Source organism: Heterodontus francisci, chromosome 48, assembly GCF_036365525.1.
Source record: "Heterodontus francisci isolate sHetFra1 chromosome 48, sHetFra1.hap1, whole genome shotgun sequence".
Lineage (NCBI taxonomy): Eukaryota > Metazoa > Chordata > Chondrichthyes > Heterodontiformes > Heterodontidae > Heterodontus > Heterodontus francisci.
The window spans coordinates 10,111,006-10,126,365 of record NC_090418.1 but is presented as its reverse complement, the minus strand read 5'-3'; the positions used below and the strand labels follow the sequence as shown (position 1 = coordinate 10,126,365).

The 15,360-nt window shown below is 50.0% G+C and overlaps 1 protein-coding gene across 1 annotated transcript in view; it reads left to right on the top strand.

Moving 5' to 3' along the window:
* Window positions 1–15,360, top strand: part of zanl (zonadhesin, like) — a 176,451-nt gene that overhangs the window by 54,914 nt on the left and 106,177 nt on the right. The window contains exons 34-46 of the mRNA XM_068023775.1: window positions 76–214; window positions 574–715; window positions 1,640–1,836; window positions 2,553–2,694; window positions 2,865–3,106; window positions 3,558–3,706; window positions 3,838–3,966; window positions 5,021–5,159; window positions 5,517–5,658; window positions 6,585–6,781; window positions 7,516–7,657; window positions 7,827–8,068; window positions 8,880–9,028. Coding sequence (XP_067879876.1) covers window positions 76–214; window positions 574–715; window positions 1,640–1,836; window positions 2,553–2,694; window positions 2,865–3,106; window positions 3,558–3,706; window positions 3,838–3,966; window positions 5,021–5,159; window positions 5,517–5,658; window positions 6,585–6,781; window positions 7,516–7,657; window positions 7,827–8,068; window positions 8,880–9,028 — 2,151 coding nt within the window. The remainder of the gene's footprint in view (window positions 1–75; window positions 215–573; window positions 716–1,639; window positions 1,837–2,552; window positions 2,695–2,864; window positions 3,107–3,557; window positions 3,707–3,837; window positions 3,967–5,020; window positions 5,160–5,516; window positions 5,659–6,584; window positions 6,782–7,515; window positions 7,658–7,826; window positions 8,069–8,879; window positions 9,029–15,360) is intronic.

Here is a 15,360-nt window from a genome sequence, read left to right as displayed (position 1 = left end):
GGCCTATTTCTGTGCTGCACATTCTGTGTAATTCTGTGTCAAAATCTCACCCTTTCTTTCTCCCTCACTCCCCAGCTGCACCTTGACAGACACCGAGGTGACCCCCCAATGCTCCGAGGACGATCAAGAGATATATGAAGGACCCTCCTACTGTGGGATCTTGCTGGATAACTTTGGCCCATTCGCCACCTGTCACTACAAGATTGACCCCATGGTACGTACGGCCCAGGACTACGTTCATTCTTACTGGGGCTCCAACTCTCCTGTTTCTCCACGTTCTGCACTTCTCCTCCAGGCCCCTTTGATAAGGTCCTTGGTGAAACACCCTCAGCCCCGGGGCTCAAAGCTCACGTGTCAGCATGGCTCAGTGGGTAGCAGTGTCTCCCCTCCGAGGGAGAAGGTTGTGGGTTCAAAGCCCACTCCAGGGACTTGAGCACAAATCACACGTTGACGCACCAGAGCGGAGGGAGTGCAGCAAATTCCGAGCTGGTGTGTTTCAGAGGAAGCATTAAAGCTGAGCCAGTTTGTCCTCACATATCAACCTCAGTTCCCGTTTTGCCCTCTTTTTCCCAGGACTTCTTCAGAGACTGCGTGTACGACGTGTGTGAGATGGACGGCAACAAGCAGCAGCTGTGCGAGGCTTTGGAAGCCTATGTCAACGCCTGTCAGCAACGTAACGTCACCATCCAACCCTGGAGGAACGAAACCTTCTGCCGTATGTAGCACAGAGACTGAGCACCAGACCACTAAAGATTATTCCCCTTTTGGAGACGAGTAATTTTTTTATTAATTCATGGGATGTGGGCGTCGCTGGCCAGGCCAGCATTTATTGCCCATCCCTAATTGCCCTTGAGAAGGTGGTGGTGAGCTGCCTTCTTGAACCGCTGCAGTCCTTGGGATGTAGATACATCCACAGTGCTGTTAGGTAGGGAGTTGCAGGTTTTTGACCCAGTGACAGTGAAGGAACGGTGATATAGTTCCAAGTCAGGATGGTGTGTGACTTGGAGGGGAACTTACAGGTGGTGGTGTTCCCATGCATCTGCTGCCCTTCTCCTTCTTGGTGGCAGAGGTTGCAGGTTTGGAAGATGCTATCGAAGGAGCCTTGACAAGTTGTATCATATAGATGGTACACACTGCTGCCACTGTGCGTCGGTGGTGGAGGGAGTGAATGTTTGTAGATGGGGTGCCACTCAAGCGGGCTGCTTTGTCCTGCATGGTGTCGAGCTTCTTGAGTGTTGTTGCAGCTGCACCCATCCAACCATGTGGAGAGTATTCCATCACACTCCTGACTTGTGCCTTGTAGATGGTGGACAGGCTTTGGGGAGTCCGGAGGTGAGTTACTCACTGAAGAATTCCCAGTCTCTGACCTGCTCTTGTAGCCACAGGTCAGTTCCTGGTCAATGGCAAAGGCCAGGATGTTGATGGTGGGGGTTTCAGTGACGGTAATGCCATTGAATGTCAAGGGGTGATGGTTAGATTCTCTCTTGTTGGAGATGGTCATTGCCTGGCACTTGTGTGATATAAAAGTTTCTTGCTGCTTATCAGCCCACCCCGAATGTTGTCCAGATCTTGCTGCATGCGGGCACGGACTGCTTCCTACTGCGAGTGATACCTGCTGTGTTTTTCTTTCCCTTTGTAGCTCTCAAGTGCCCGTCTAACAGTCACTACGAGCCCTGTGCGTCAGCCTGCCCAGCCACCTGCCTTCACCCTCGACCTCTGCCCTGTGACGTGCCGTGTGCGGAGGGCTGTCAGTGTGACAAAGGCTTTGTGCAGAGTGGAGACCAGTGTGTCCGCAAGGACACGTGTGGCTGTGTGTACAACGGAACCTATTATCAGGTAACGTGCCAAGGGGGACCTGAGACATCCCAGAACATTGCTAACGCTTGAGTTTATCAAATCCAGCAAATCCGTCTCCTGTTCATGGATCAACCTTCCCCACACACCGTCACCCCAGCACGGCAATCTCTTCCCACTCCCAGAATCGGTCCCATTGACTCCTGAATCTTTCCACAGTGTGTGCTGTGGCTCACTGGGCAGCACTCTCACCAATGTGTCAGGAGGTTGTGGGTTCAAGGTCCACTCCAGAGGCGTGAGCACAAAATCTAGGTTGATAATCCAGTGCAGTGCTGAGGGAGTGCTGCGTTGCCTGCAGTGCTGTCTTTCAGAAGGAATGTTATACTGGGGCGTTAACTGCCCTCTCAGGAGGATGTAAATGATCCCAAGTTATTATTTCAAAGATATGGGGAATTCTCCCTGGTGTCCTGACTATATATCTCCACAAATCACTAATCCCATTATTCATTTGATTGTCACCACATTGCAATTTGTGGGATCTTGCTGTGCACAAATTGGCTGCTGTGTGTCCCACATCACAGCACTGCCTGCAATTCAAATCTACTTCATTGGTCGTAAAGTTTGGGAAGTCCTGAGATTGTGATGGGCGATATATAAATGCAAGTTCTTTGCTCCTTGTAATGACCCTAATCCATGTTTTATCGCCTTTTCTTCCCGTGTAGATCAGTGCTAACGTGTCTCTCTCTCTCTGTTTGCAGCCCGGTGAGGTGATCTGGTCTGAGGCCTGTCACCAGGTGTGTAAGTGTCTGTCCAGCAACAACCTCCAGTGCACGGATACCAGCTGCGCCCCGGATGAGTACTGCTCCAACCAGGGTGGTGCCCAGGGCTGTTACCCTAAAGGTAAAGAGTGCCCAAGGCTTTAATCCTTACTTAAATCGTAATCCGACCCCCCTCACCCTCTCCCATTCTAAGTCAGACATTTCCCTGGTTCAGTGTTGTTGAGAAATCTCCGATGGGAACAGAAATGTGGGAATTGCTCACCTTCATTCCCTCTGTTGACTTGTCCTCAGGTTCCTCCACGTGTACTGCATCCGGAGATCCCCACTACACCTCCTTCGACAAGAGGAAGTTCAATTTCCAAGGGAACTGCACTTACGTGCTGGCCAAGCCCTGCAACTCCAGCCAGACCCCCTTCGCCGTCTACACGGCCAACGAGCACCGCAACGGAAGGGACACCGTGTCTTACGTCCGGGCAGTCTACGTGAGCGTCTACGGCATCACAGTGTCGGTGCTGAGGAACAAAGTCGTCCAGGTGAGAGGAGCCATCATTACACTGGTCCCATCCACTGCTGGGTCCATCGAAACCTCCAAGACCCAGATGGATAGATTGTTGTTGGGTCAAGGGATCACTGAATAGGGAGCAAAGGTGGGGAGATGGAGTTGAGATAGAGATCAGCCATGATCTAATTGAAGAGTAGAACGGGCTGGAGGGGCAGAATGGCCTCTACTGGTCTGATGTTCCTTCTTCCATTCCTGTACAAAGTCCACCCGCCCCCAGCGGAAAGTTCAAGAGTAGAATTCGACCCAACAGCTTTCTGAGAAATACACTCTGATCCAAGCACGGCATTCCAATGGAATCAATCCCTTCCCATTCCCTGGAATTACATTTCAATAGACTTCATTCCCACCACTTTCTTCAAACAAAGTGTAATCTGGGAGTAAATTTACCGGCTCCCCCTCATTTCTCCATGTGTTGTGTTCAGGTGGATGGAGAAACGGTGACTGTTCCCATCAGCCCGATTCCCAGAGTCACCGTCAAACCGTCCGGGAAACACGTGGTGATACAAACCGACTTCGGTCTGACCGTGCGATACGATGGCAGGCACCACGCCGACGTCAAAGTTCCCAGCGAGTGAGTACATTCCGCTGCCTCTATCCCTGCGGCCACGGCGCATTCGGGACATTCGGGGGCCCGTGGGTCCAGTCGCTCGCTCAACTGCGCTTGCCCCTTGCTGCCCACTAACTCCTCTGTCTTTGTCCCAGCTACGCCGGCGAGATGTGCGGCCTGTGCGGAGACTACAACGAAATCCCCGGTGACGATTTCCGGACTCCCGACGGACAGCTTGTGAAGGGAGTCAATGACTTTGGGAACAGCTGGAACGTGGAGGAGAAGTAAGTGAGATATCCGGGAGGGTGAAACCAGTTCAGTGTTGTTTTCATATCTTGGCACTCTTCACTTGGAGAATAGAGTGAAGCAGGGGAAGGAATCGCAGGTTGATTAAGAGTCTGGCAGGTGGCGTCTTTCTTGTTTTTCTATCTTCACGCTGTTCTATTGGAGAATTGCACCCACACCCACCGGGCTTGGCAATCTCGCTGGATGTCAACCCAGAATTAAACCCAGAGTTCGTGTCTCCACTCGCCGGGACTGTCCGGAGTGGGGATCGAACCGTCATTATTACAATCACTGAGTCAATGTCGCTGCTTGTTTGTTTACTGGAAGCCAATCATTCAAGAGGTGGGAATGGTTCCACTCTCTATGGAGGAACTCACAGCTTCCTGTTGTCCCAATCTACCAGGTAATGGGGAAGAGGTGAAGTCATTGGGGTTTTTCAGAGTACAGTTGACTGCAGAGCTGGGTGGGTTGGGATACTCGAGGGATGGGCTCGATGGGCCCAGTGGCCTTTTCTCCCTCTTCATCTTTTCTTCTTTCCTGAATCCGAGGGGCCTCGTCACCAGTTACGTCGATGATTTGAAGGAACTGGCTGGGAGTCTTTTCTCTCAAAGGGAGAATGATGAGGGGTGACCTGATAGAGATCACTAACATGATGAAAGGGTTCGATAGGGTAGACAGAGAGAAGATGTTTCCACTTGTGGGGGAGACCAGAACTAGGGGGGGGGGTCATCAATATAAGACAGTCACTAATAAATCCAATGGGGAATTCAGGTGAAACATCTTTCCCCAGAGAGTGGTGAGAATGTGGAACTCGCTCCCACAGGGAGTGGTTGAGGTGAATAGTATCGATACATTTAAGGGGAAGCTGGATAAACACATGAGGGAGAAAGGAATAGAAGGATATGCTGATAGGGTGAGAGGGGGTGGGAGGAGTCTCGTGTGGAGCATAAACACCAGCACGGAGCAGATGAGCCGAATGGCCTATTTCTGTGCTGCACATTCTGTGTAATTCTGTGTCAAAATCTCACCCTTTCTTTCTCCCTCACTCCCCAGCTGCACCTTGACAGACACCGAGGTGACCCCCCAATGCTCCGAGGACGATCAAGAGATATATGAAGGACCCTCCTACTGTGGGATCTTGCTGGATAACTTTGGCCCATTCGCCACCTGTCACTACAAGATTGACCCCATGGTACGTACGGCCCAGGACTACGTTCATTCTTACTGGGGCTCCAACTCTCCTGTTTCTCCACGTTCTGCACTTCTCCTCCAGGCCCCTTTGATAAGGTCCTTGGTGAAACACCCTCAGCCCCGGGGCTCAAAGCTCACGTGTCAGCATGGCTCAGTGGGTAGCAGTGTCTCCCCTCCGAGGGAGAAGGTTGTGGGTTCAAAGCCCACTCCAGGGACTTGAGCACAAATCACACGTTGACGCTCCAGAGCGGAGGGAGTGCAGCAAATTCCGAGCTGGTGTGTTTCAGAGGAAGCATTAAAGCTGAGCCAGTTTGTCCTCACATATCAACCTCAGTTCCCGTTTTGCCCTTTTTCCCAGGACTTCTTCAGAGACTGCGTGTACGACGTGTGTGAGATGGACGGCAACAAGCAGCAGCTGTGCGAGGCTTTGGAAGCCTATGTCAACGCCTGTCAGCAACGTAACGTCACCATCCAACCCTGGAGGAACGAAACCTTCTGCCGTATGTAGCACAGAGACCGAGCACCAGACCACTAAAGATTATTCCCCTTTTGGAGACGAGTAATTTTTTTTATTAATTCATGGGATGTGGGCGTCGCTGGCCAGGCCAGCATTTATTGCCCATCCCTAATTGCCCTTGAGAAGGTGGTGGTGAGCTGCCTTCTTGAACCGCTGCAGTCCTTGGGATGTAGATACATCCACAGTGCTGTTAGGTAGGGAGTTGCAGGTTTTTGACCCAGTGACAGTGAAGGAACGGCCGATATAGTTCCAAGTCAGGATGGTGTGTGACTTGGAGGGGAACTTGCAGGTGGTGGTGTTCCCATGCATCTGCTGCCCTTCTCCTTCTTGGTGGCAGAGGTTGCAGGTTTGGAAGATGCTATCGAAGGAGCCTTGGCAAGTTGTATCATGTAGATGGTACACACGGCTGCCACTGTGCATCATTGATGGAGGTAGTGAATGTTTGTAGATGGGGTGCCACTCAAGCGGGCTGCTTTGTCCTGCATGGTGTCGAGCTTCTTGAGTGTTGTTGCAGCTGCACCCATCCAACCATGTGGAGAGTGTTCCATCACACTCCTGACTTGTGCCTTGTAGATGGTGGACAGGCTTTGGGGAGTCCGGAGGTGAGTTACTCACTGAAGAATTCCCAGTCTCTGACCTGCTCTTGTAGCCACAGGTCAGTTCCTGGTCAATGGCAAAGGCCAGGATGTTGATGGTGGGGGTTTCAGTGACGGTAATGCCATTGAATGTCAAGGGGTGATGGTTAGATTCTCTCTTGTTGGAGATGGTCATTGCCTGGCACTTGTGTGATATAAAAGTTTCTTGCTGCTTATCAGCCCACCCCGAATGTTGTCCAGGTCTTGCTGCATGCGGGCACGGACTGCTTCCTACTGCGAGTGATACCTGCTGTGTTTTTCTTTCCCTCTGTAGCTCTCAAGTGCCCGTCTAACAGTCACTACGAGCCCTGTGCGTCAGCCTGCCCAGCCACCTGCCTTCACCCTCGACCTCTGCCCTGTGACGTGCCGTGTGCGGAGGGCTGTCAGTGCGACAAAGGCTTTGTGCAGAGTGGAGACCAGTGTGTCCGCAAGGACATGTGTGGCTGTGTGTACAATGGAACCTATTATCAGGTAACGTGCCAAGGGGGAGCTGAGACATCCCAGAACATTGCTAACGCTCGAGTTTATCAAATCCAGCAAATCCGTCTCCTGTTCATGGATCAACCTTCCCCACACACCGTCACCCCAGCACGGCAATCTCTTCCCTCTCCCAGAATCGGTCCCATTGACTCCTGAATCTTTCCACAGTGTGTGCTGTGGCTCACTGGGCAGCGCTCTCACCAATGTGTCAGGAGGTTGTGGGTTCAAGGTCCACTCCAGAGGCATGAGCACAAAATCTCGGTTGATAATCCAGTGCAGTGCTGAGGGAGTGCTGCATTGCCTGCAGTGCTGTCTTTCAGAAGGAATGTTATACTGGGGCGTTAACTGCCCTCTCAGGAGGATGTAAATGATCCCAAGTTATTATTTCAAAGATATGGGGAATTCTCCCTGGTGTCCTGAGTATATATCTCCACAAATCACTAATCCCATTATTCATTTGATTGTCACCACATTGCAGTTTGTGGGATCTTGCTGTGCACAAATTGGCTGCTGTGTGTCCCACATCACAGCACTGCCTGCAATTCAAAGCTACTTCATTGGTCGTAAAGTCTGGGAAGTCCTGAGATTGTGACGGGCGCGAGATAAATGCAAGTTCTTTGCTCCTTGTAATGACCCTAATCCATGTTTTATCGCCTTTTCTTCCCGTGTAGATCAGTGCTAACGTGTCTCTCTCTCTCTCACTCTCTCTCTCTCTCTGTTTTCAGCCCGGTGAGGTGATCTGGTCTGAGGCCTGTCACCAGGTGTGTAAGTGTCTGTCCAGCAACAACCTCCAGTGCACGGATACCAGCTGCGCCCCGGATGAGTACTGCTCCAACCAGGGCGGTGTCCAGGGCTGTTACCCTAAAGGTAAAGATGCCCAAGGCTTTCATCCTTACTTACATCATAATCCGACTCCCCTCACCCTCTCCCATTCTAAGTCAGACATTTCCCTGGTTTAGTGTTGTTGAGAAATCTCCTCTTGGAACAGAAATGTGGGAATTGCTCACCTTCATTCCCTCTGTTGACTTGTCCTCAGGTTCCTCCACGTGTACTGCATCCGGAGATCCCCACTACACCTCCTTCGACAAGAGGAAGTTCAATTTCCAAGGGAACTGCACTTACGTGCTGGCCAAGCCCTGCAACTCCAGCCAGACCCCCTTCGCCGTCTACACGGCCAACGAGCACCGCAACGGAAGGGACACCGTGTCTTACGTCCGGGCAGTCTACGTGAGCGTCTACGGCATCACAGTGTCGGTGCTGAGGAACAAAGTCGTCCAGGTGAGAGGAGCCGTCATTACACTCGTCCCATCCACTGCTGGGTCCATCGAAACCTCCAAGACCCAGATGGATAGATTGTTGTTGGGTCAAGGGATCACTGAATAGGGAGCAAAGGTGGGGAGATGGAGTTGAGATAGAGATCAGCCATGATCTAATTGAATGGCAGAACAGGCTCGAGGGGCAGAGTGGCCTCATACTTTTGCGACAATATTATCTATATCTAAATTATTTGATAGCTTTATGACTGTCGAAAATCTTTTCAACAGATGTGAATTCTGGAACCTTCTCGTGCCAAGTTCCTTGCATTTGGTTCCACTTTCCATCCAATGCTGTTAGTTTTGAATGATCTCGGCAATACATGTTATTTCAATGCTCACAGCTCTGTCGTTTGCCTTAGTGTGTTGCATATAATGGAACAGTTCCACCCTTGGTGATTCCTAGTATAACTGTCCCAACTGAAGTTGTTCCCTTCCGACTGTAGCTGGGATTCATGCTCAGCCACTATCTTCCCAACAAAGGGAGAGGTCCTTTCCCAGTGGCTCAAGTTTTGTTGGAAGCAGGGGAATTACTTGCTCATCTGATACCAATCTTGCCTCTGAGAATGGCAGCTGTGGATGTGTTCCCTCACCTCGGGCCGCGCTCCAAATTCTCGGAAAAAATCGGAATTCTGTCGAAAGTACAGGCTCATGAGAGAGCTGGGCGAGAAATGGGATCCGGTGTTGTGGAGGGGGCAGGTGCGGGTAGTGTTGTGGAGAAACCCATCGGGAGGCTAATTCCTCGCAAACTAACCATGGAATTTTGTTGGATGCAGGTTAATGGAAAGACAGTGACTGTCCCCAGTGACCCAGCCGAAGGGCTCTCAGTCAAACTATCTGGCAAGCACATCATCATAGAAACAGAGTTCGGCCTGTCGGTGAAATATGATGGTCGACACCACGTGCAGGTCAAAGTTCAAAACAAGTGAGTGGAATTGAGGGTGTTACAGTGAGGGGTGTGGGGTATATCAGAGTGTTACAGTGAGGGGTGTGGGGTATATCAGAGAGCGTTACAGTGAGGGGTGTGGGGTATATCAGAGTGTTACAGTGAGGGGTGTGGGGTATATCAGAGTGTTACAGTGAGGGGTGTGGGGTATATCAGAGAGCGTTACAGTGAGGGGTGTGGGGTATATCAGAGTGTTACAGTGAGGGGTGTGGGGTATATCAGAGTGTTACAGTGAGGGGTGTGGGGTATATCAGAGTGTTACAGTGAGGGGTGTGGGGTATATCAGAGAGTGTTACAGTGAGGGGTGTGGGGTATATCAGAGTGTTACAGTGAGGGGTGTGGGGTATATCAGAGAGCGTTACAGTGAGGGGTGTGGGGTATATCAGAGTGTTACAGTGAGGGGTGTGGGGTATATCAGAGTGTTTACAGTGAGGGGTGTGGGGTATATCAGAGAGTGTTACAGTGAGGGGTGTGGGGTATATCAGAGTGTTTACAGTGAGGGGTTTGGGGTATATCAGAGTGTTTACAGTGAGGGGTGTGGGGTATATCAGAGAGTGTTACAGTGAGGGGTGTGGGGTATATCAGAGTGTTTACAGTGAGGGGTTTGGGGTATATCAGAGAGTGTTACAGTGAGGGGTGTGGGATATATCAGAGTGTTACAGTGAGGGATGTGGGGTATATCAGAGTGTTACAGTGAGGGGTGTGGGGTATATCAGAGAGTGTTACAGTGAGGGGTGTGGGGTATATCAGAGAGTGTTACAGTGAGGGATGTGGGGTATATCAGAGTGTTACAGTGAGCAGTGTGGGGTATATCAGAGTGTTAGAGTGAGGGATATGGGGTATATCAGAGTGTTTACAGTGAGCAGTGTGGGGTATATCAGAGTGTTACAGTGAGGGGTGTGGGGTATATCAGAGAGTTACAGTGAGGGGTGTGGGGTATATCAGAGTATTACAGTGAGGGGTGTGGGGTATATCAGAGTGTTACACTGAGCAGTGTGGGGTATATCAGAGAGTGTTACAGTGAGGGGTGTGGGGTATATCAGAGTGTTATAGTGAGGGGTGTGGGATATATCAGAGAGTTACAGTGAGGGGTGTGAGGTATATCAGTGTTACAGTGAGGGATGTGGGGTATATCAGAGAGTGTTACAGTGAGGGGTGTGGGGTATATCAGAGTGTTACAGTGAGGGGTGTGGGATATATCCGAGAGTGTTACAGTGAGGGGTGTGGGGTATATCAGAGTGTTACAGTGAGGGGTGTGGGATATATCAGAGAGTGTTACAGTGAGGGGTGTGGGGTATATCAGAGTGTTACAGTGAGGGGTGTGGGGTATATCAGAGAGTGTTACAGTGAGGGGTGTGGGGTATATCAGAGAGTGTTACAGTGAGGGGTGTGGGGTATATCAGAGTGTTACAGTGAGGGGTGTGGGGTATATCAGAGTGTTACAGTGAGGGGTGTGGGGTATATCAGAGTGTTTACAGTGAGGGGTGTGGGGTATATCAGAGAGTGTTACAGTGAGGGGTGTGGGGTATATCAGAGTGTTTACAGTGAGGGGTTTGGGGTATATCAGAGTGTTTACAGTGAGGGGTGTGGGGTATATCAGAGAGTGTTACAGTGAGGGGTGTGGGGTATATCAGAGTGTTTACAGTGAGGGGTTTGGGGTATATCAGAGAGTGTTACAGTGAGGGGTGTGGGATATATCAGAGTGTTACAGTGAGGGATGTGGGGTATATCAGAGTGTTACAGTGAGGGGTGTGGGGTATATCAGAGAGTGTTACAGTGAGGGATGTGGGGTATATCAGAGTGTTACAGTGAGCAGTGTGGGGTATATCAGAGTGTTAGAGTGAGGGATATGGGGTATATCAGAGTGTTACAGTGAGCAGTGTGGGGTATATCAGAGTGTTACAGTGAGGGGTGTGGGGTATATCAGAGTGTTACAGTGAGGGGTGTGGGGTATATCAGAGTATTACAGTGAGGGGTGTGGGGTATATCAGAGTGTTACACTGAGCAGTGTGGGGTATATCAGAGAGTGTTACAGTGAGGGGTGTGGGGTATATCAGAGTGTTATAGTGAGGGGTGTGGGATATATCAGAGAGTTACAGTGAGGGGTGTGAGGTATATCAGTGTTACAGTGAGGGATGTGGGGTATATCAGAGAGTGTTACAGTGAGGGGTGTGGGGTATATCAGAGTGTTTACAGTGAGGGGTGTGGGGTATATCAGAGTGTAACAGTGAGGGGTGTGGGGTATATCAGAGAGTTACAGTGAGGGGTGTGGGGTATATCAGAGTATTACAGTGAGGGGTGTGGGGTATATCAGAGTGTTACAGTGAGCAGTGTGGGGTATATCAGAGAGTGTTACAGTGAGGGGTGTGGGGTATATCAGAGTGTTATAGTGAGGGGTGTGGGATATATCAGAGAGTTACAGTGAGGGGTGTGAGGTATATCAGTGTTACAGTGAGGGATGTGGGGTATATCAGAGAGTGTTACAGTGTGGGGTATATCAGAGTGTTACAGTGAGGGGTGTGGGATATATCCGAGAGTGTTACAGTGAGGGGTGTGGGGTATATCAGAGTGTTACAGTGAGGGGTGTGGGATATATCAGAGAGTGTTACAGTGAGGGGTGTGGGGTATATCAGAGTGTTACAGTGAGGGGTGTGGGGTATATCAGAGAGTGTTACAGTGAGGGGTGTGGGGTATATCAGAGAGTGTTACAGTGAGGGGTGTGGGGTATATCAGAGTGTTACAGTGAGGGGTGTGGGATATATCAGAGAGTGTTACAGTGAGGGGTGTGGGGTATATCCGAGTGTTACAGTGAGCAGTGTGGGGTATATCAGAGAGTGTTACAGTGAGGGGTGTGGGATATATCCGAGAGTGTTACAGTGAGGGGTGTGGGGTATATCAGAGTGTTATAGTGAGGGGTGTGGGATATATCAGAGAGTTACAGTGAGGGGTGTGAGGTATATCAGTGTTACAGTGAGGGGTGTGGGATATATCAGAGTGTTACAGTGAGGGATGTGGGGTATATCAGAGAGTGTTACAGTGAGGGGTGTGGGGTATATCAGAGTGTTACAGTGAGGGGTGTGGGATATATCCGAGAGTGTTACAGTGAGGGGTGTGGGGTATATCAGAGTGTTACAGTGAGGGGTGTGGGATATATCAGAGAGTGTTACAGTGAGAGGTGTGGGGTATATCAGAGTGTTACAGTGAGGGATGTGGGGTATATCAGAGTTACAGTGAGGGGTGTGAGGTATTTCAGAGTGTTACAGTGAGGGGTGTGAGGTATTTCAGAGAGTGTTACAGTGAGGGGTGTGGGGTATATCAGAGAGTGTTACAGTGAGGGGTGTGGGATATATCAGAGAGTGTTACAGTGAGGGGTGTGGGGTATATCAGAGTGTTACAGTGAGGGGTGTGGGGTATATCAGAGTGTTACAGTGAGGGGTGTGGGATATATCAGAGAGTGTTACAGTGAGGGGTGTGGGGTATATCAGAGTGTTACAGTGAGGGGTGTGGGGTATATCAGAGAGTGTTACAGTGAGGGGTGTGGGGTATATCAGAGAGTGTTACAGTGAGGGGTGTGGGGTATATCAGAGTGTTACAGTGAGGGGTGTGGGATATATCAGAGAGTGTTACAGTGAGGGGTGTGGGGTATATCCGAGTGTTACAGTGAGCAGTGTGGGGTATATCAGAGAGTGTTACAGTGAGGGGTGTGGGATATATCCGAGAGTGTTACAGTGAGGGGTGTGGGGTATATCAGAGTGTTATAGTGAGGGGTGTGGGATATATCAGAGAGTTACAGTGAGGGGTGTGAGGTATATCAGTGTTACAGTGAGGGGTGTGGGATATATCAGAGTGTTACAGTGAGGGATGTGGGGTATATCAGAGAGTGTTACAGTGAGGGGTGTGGGGTATATCAGAGTGTTACAGTGAGGGGTGTGGGATATATCCGAGAGTGTTACAGTGAGGGGTGTGGGGTATATCAGAGTGTTACAGTGAGGGGTGTGGGATATATCAGAGAGTGTTACAGTGAGAGGTGTGGGGTATATCAGAGTGTTACAGTGAGGGATGTGGGGTATATCAGAGTTACAGTGAGGGGTGTGAGGTATTTCAGAGTGTTACAGTGAGGGGTGTGAGGTATTTCAGAGAGTGTTACAGTGAGGGGTGTGGGGTATATCAGAGAGTGTTACAGTGAGGGGTGTGGGATATATCAGAGAGTGTTACAGTGAGGGGTGTGGGGTATATCAGAGTGTTACAGTGAGGGGTGTGGGGTATATCAGAGTGTTACAGTGAGGGGTGTGGGGTATATCAGAGTGTTACAGTGAGGGGTGTGGGATATATCAGAGAGTGTTACAGTGAGGGGTGTGAGGTATTTCAGAGAGTGTTACAGTGAGGGGTGTGGGGTATATCAGAGAGTGTTACAGTGAGGGGTGTGGGATATATCAGAGAGTGTTACAGTGAGGGGTGTGGGGTATATCAGAGTGTTACAGTAGGGATGTGGGGTATATCAGAGTTACAGTGAGGGGTGTGAGGTATTTCAGAGTGTTACAGTGAGGGGTGTGAGGTATTTCAGAGAGTGTTACAGTGAGGGGTGTGGGGTATATCAGAGAGTGTTACAGTGAGGGGTGTGGGGTATATCAGAGTGTTACAGTGAGGGGTGTGGGATATATCAGAGAGTGTTACAGTTGGGGTGTGGGGTATATCAGAGTGTTACAGTGAGGGGTGTGGGATATATCAGAGAGTGTTACAGTGAGGGGTGTGGGGTATATCAGAGTGTTACAGTGAGGGGTGTGGGATATATCAGAGAGTGTTACAGTGAGGGGTGTGGGGTATATCAGAGTGTTACAGTGAGGGGTGTGGGATATATCAGAGAGTGTTACAGTGAGGGATGTGGGGTATATCAGAGTTACAGTGAGGGGTGTGAGGTATTTCAGAGTGTTACAGTGAGGGGTGTGGGGTATATCAGAGTGTTATAGTGAGGGGTGTGGGATATATCAGAGAGTTACAGTGAGGGGTGTGAGGTATATCAGTGTTACAGTGAGGGATGTGGGGTATATCAGAGAGTGTTACAGTGAGGGGTGTGGGGTATATCAGAGTGTTTACAGTGAGGGGTGTGGGGTATATCAGAGTGTTACAGTGAGGGGTGTGGGGTATATCAGAGAGTTACAGTGAGGGGTGTGGGGTATATCAGAGTATTACAGTGAGGGGTGTGGGGTATATCAGAGTGTTACAGTGAGCAGTGTGGGGTATATCAGAGAGTGTTACAGTGAGGGGTGTGGGGTATATCAGAGTGTTATAGTGAGGGGTGTGGGATATATCAGAGAGTTACAGTGAGGGGTGTGAGGTATATCAGTGTTACAGTGAGGGATGTGGGGTATATCAGAGAGTGTTACAGTGAGGGGTGTGGGGTATATCAGAGTGTTACAGTGAGGGGTGTGGGATATATCCGAGAGTGTTACAGTGAGGGGTGTGGGGTATATCAGAGTGTTACAGTGAGGGGTGTGGGATATATCAGAGAGTGTTACAGTGAGGGGTGTGGGGTATATCAGAGTGTTACAGTGAGGGGTGTGGGGTATATCAGAGAGTGTTACAGTGAGGGGTGTGGGGTATATCAGAGAGTGTTACAGTGAGGGGTGTGGGGTATATCAGAGTGTTACAGTGAGGGGTGTGGGGTATATCAGAGTGTTACAGTGAGGGGTGTGGGGTATATCAGAGTGTTTACAGTGAGGGGTGTGGGGTATATCAGAGAGTGTTACAGTGAGGGGTGTGGGGTATATCAGAGTGTTTACAGTGAGGGGTTTGGGGTATATCAGAGTGTTTACAGTGAGGGGTGTGGGGTATATCAGAGAGTGTTACAGTGAGGGGTGTGGGGTATATCAGAGTGTTTACAGTGAGGGGTTTGGGGTATATCAGAGAGTGTTACAGTGAGGGGTGTGGGATATATCAGAGTGTTACAGTGAGGGATGTGGGGTATATCAGAGTGTTACAGTGAGGGGTGTGGGGTATATCAGAGAGTGTTACAGTGAGGGGTGTGGGGTATATCAGAGAGTGTTACAGTGAGGGATGTGGGGTATATCAGAGTGTTACAGTGAGCAGTGTGGGGTATATCAGAGTGTTAGAGTGAGGGATATGGGGTATATCAGAGTGTTACAGTGAGCAGTGTGGGGTATATCAGAGTGTTACAGTGAGGGGTGTGGGGTATATCAGAGTGTTACAGTGAGGGGTGTGGGGTATATCAGAGTATTACAGTGAGGGGTGTGGGGTATATCAGAGTGTTACACTGAGCAGTGTGGGGTATATCAGAGTGTTTACAGTGAGGG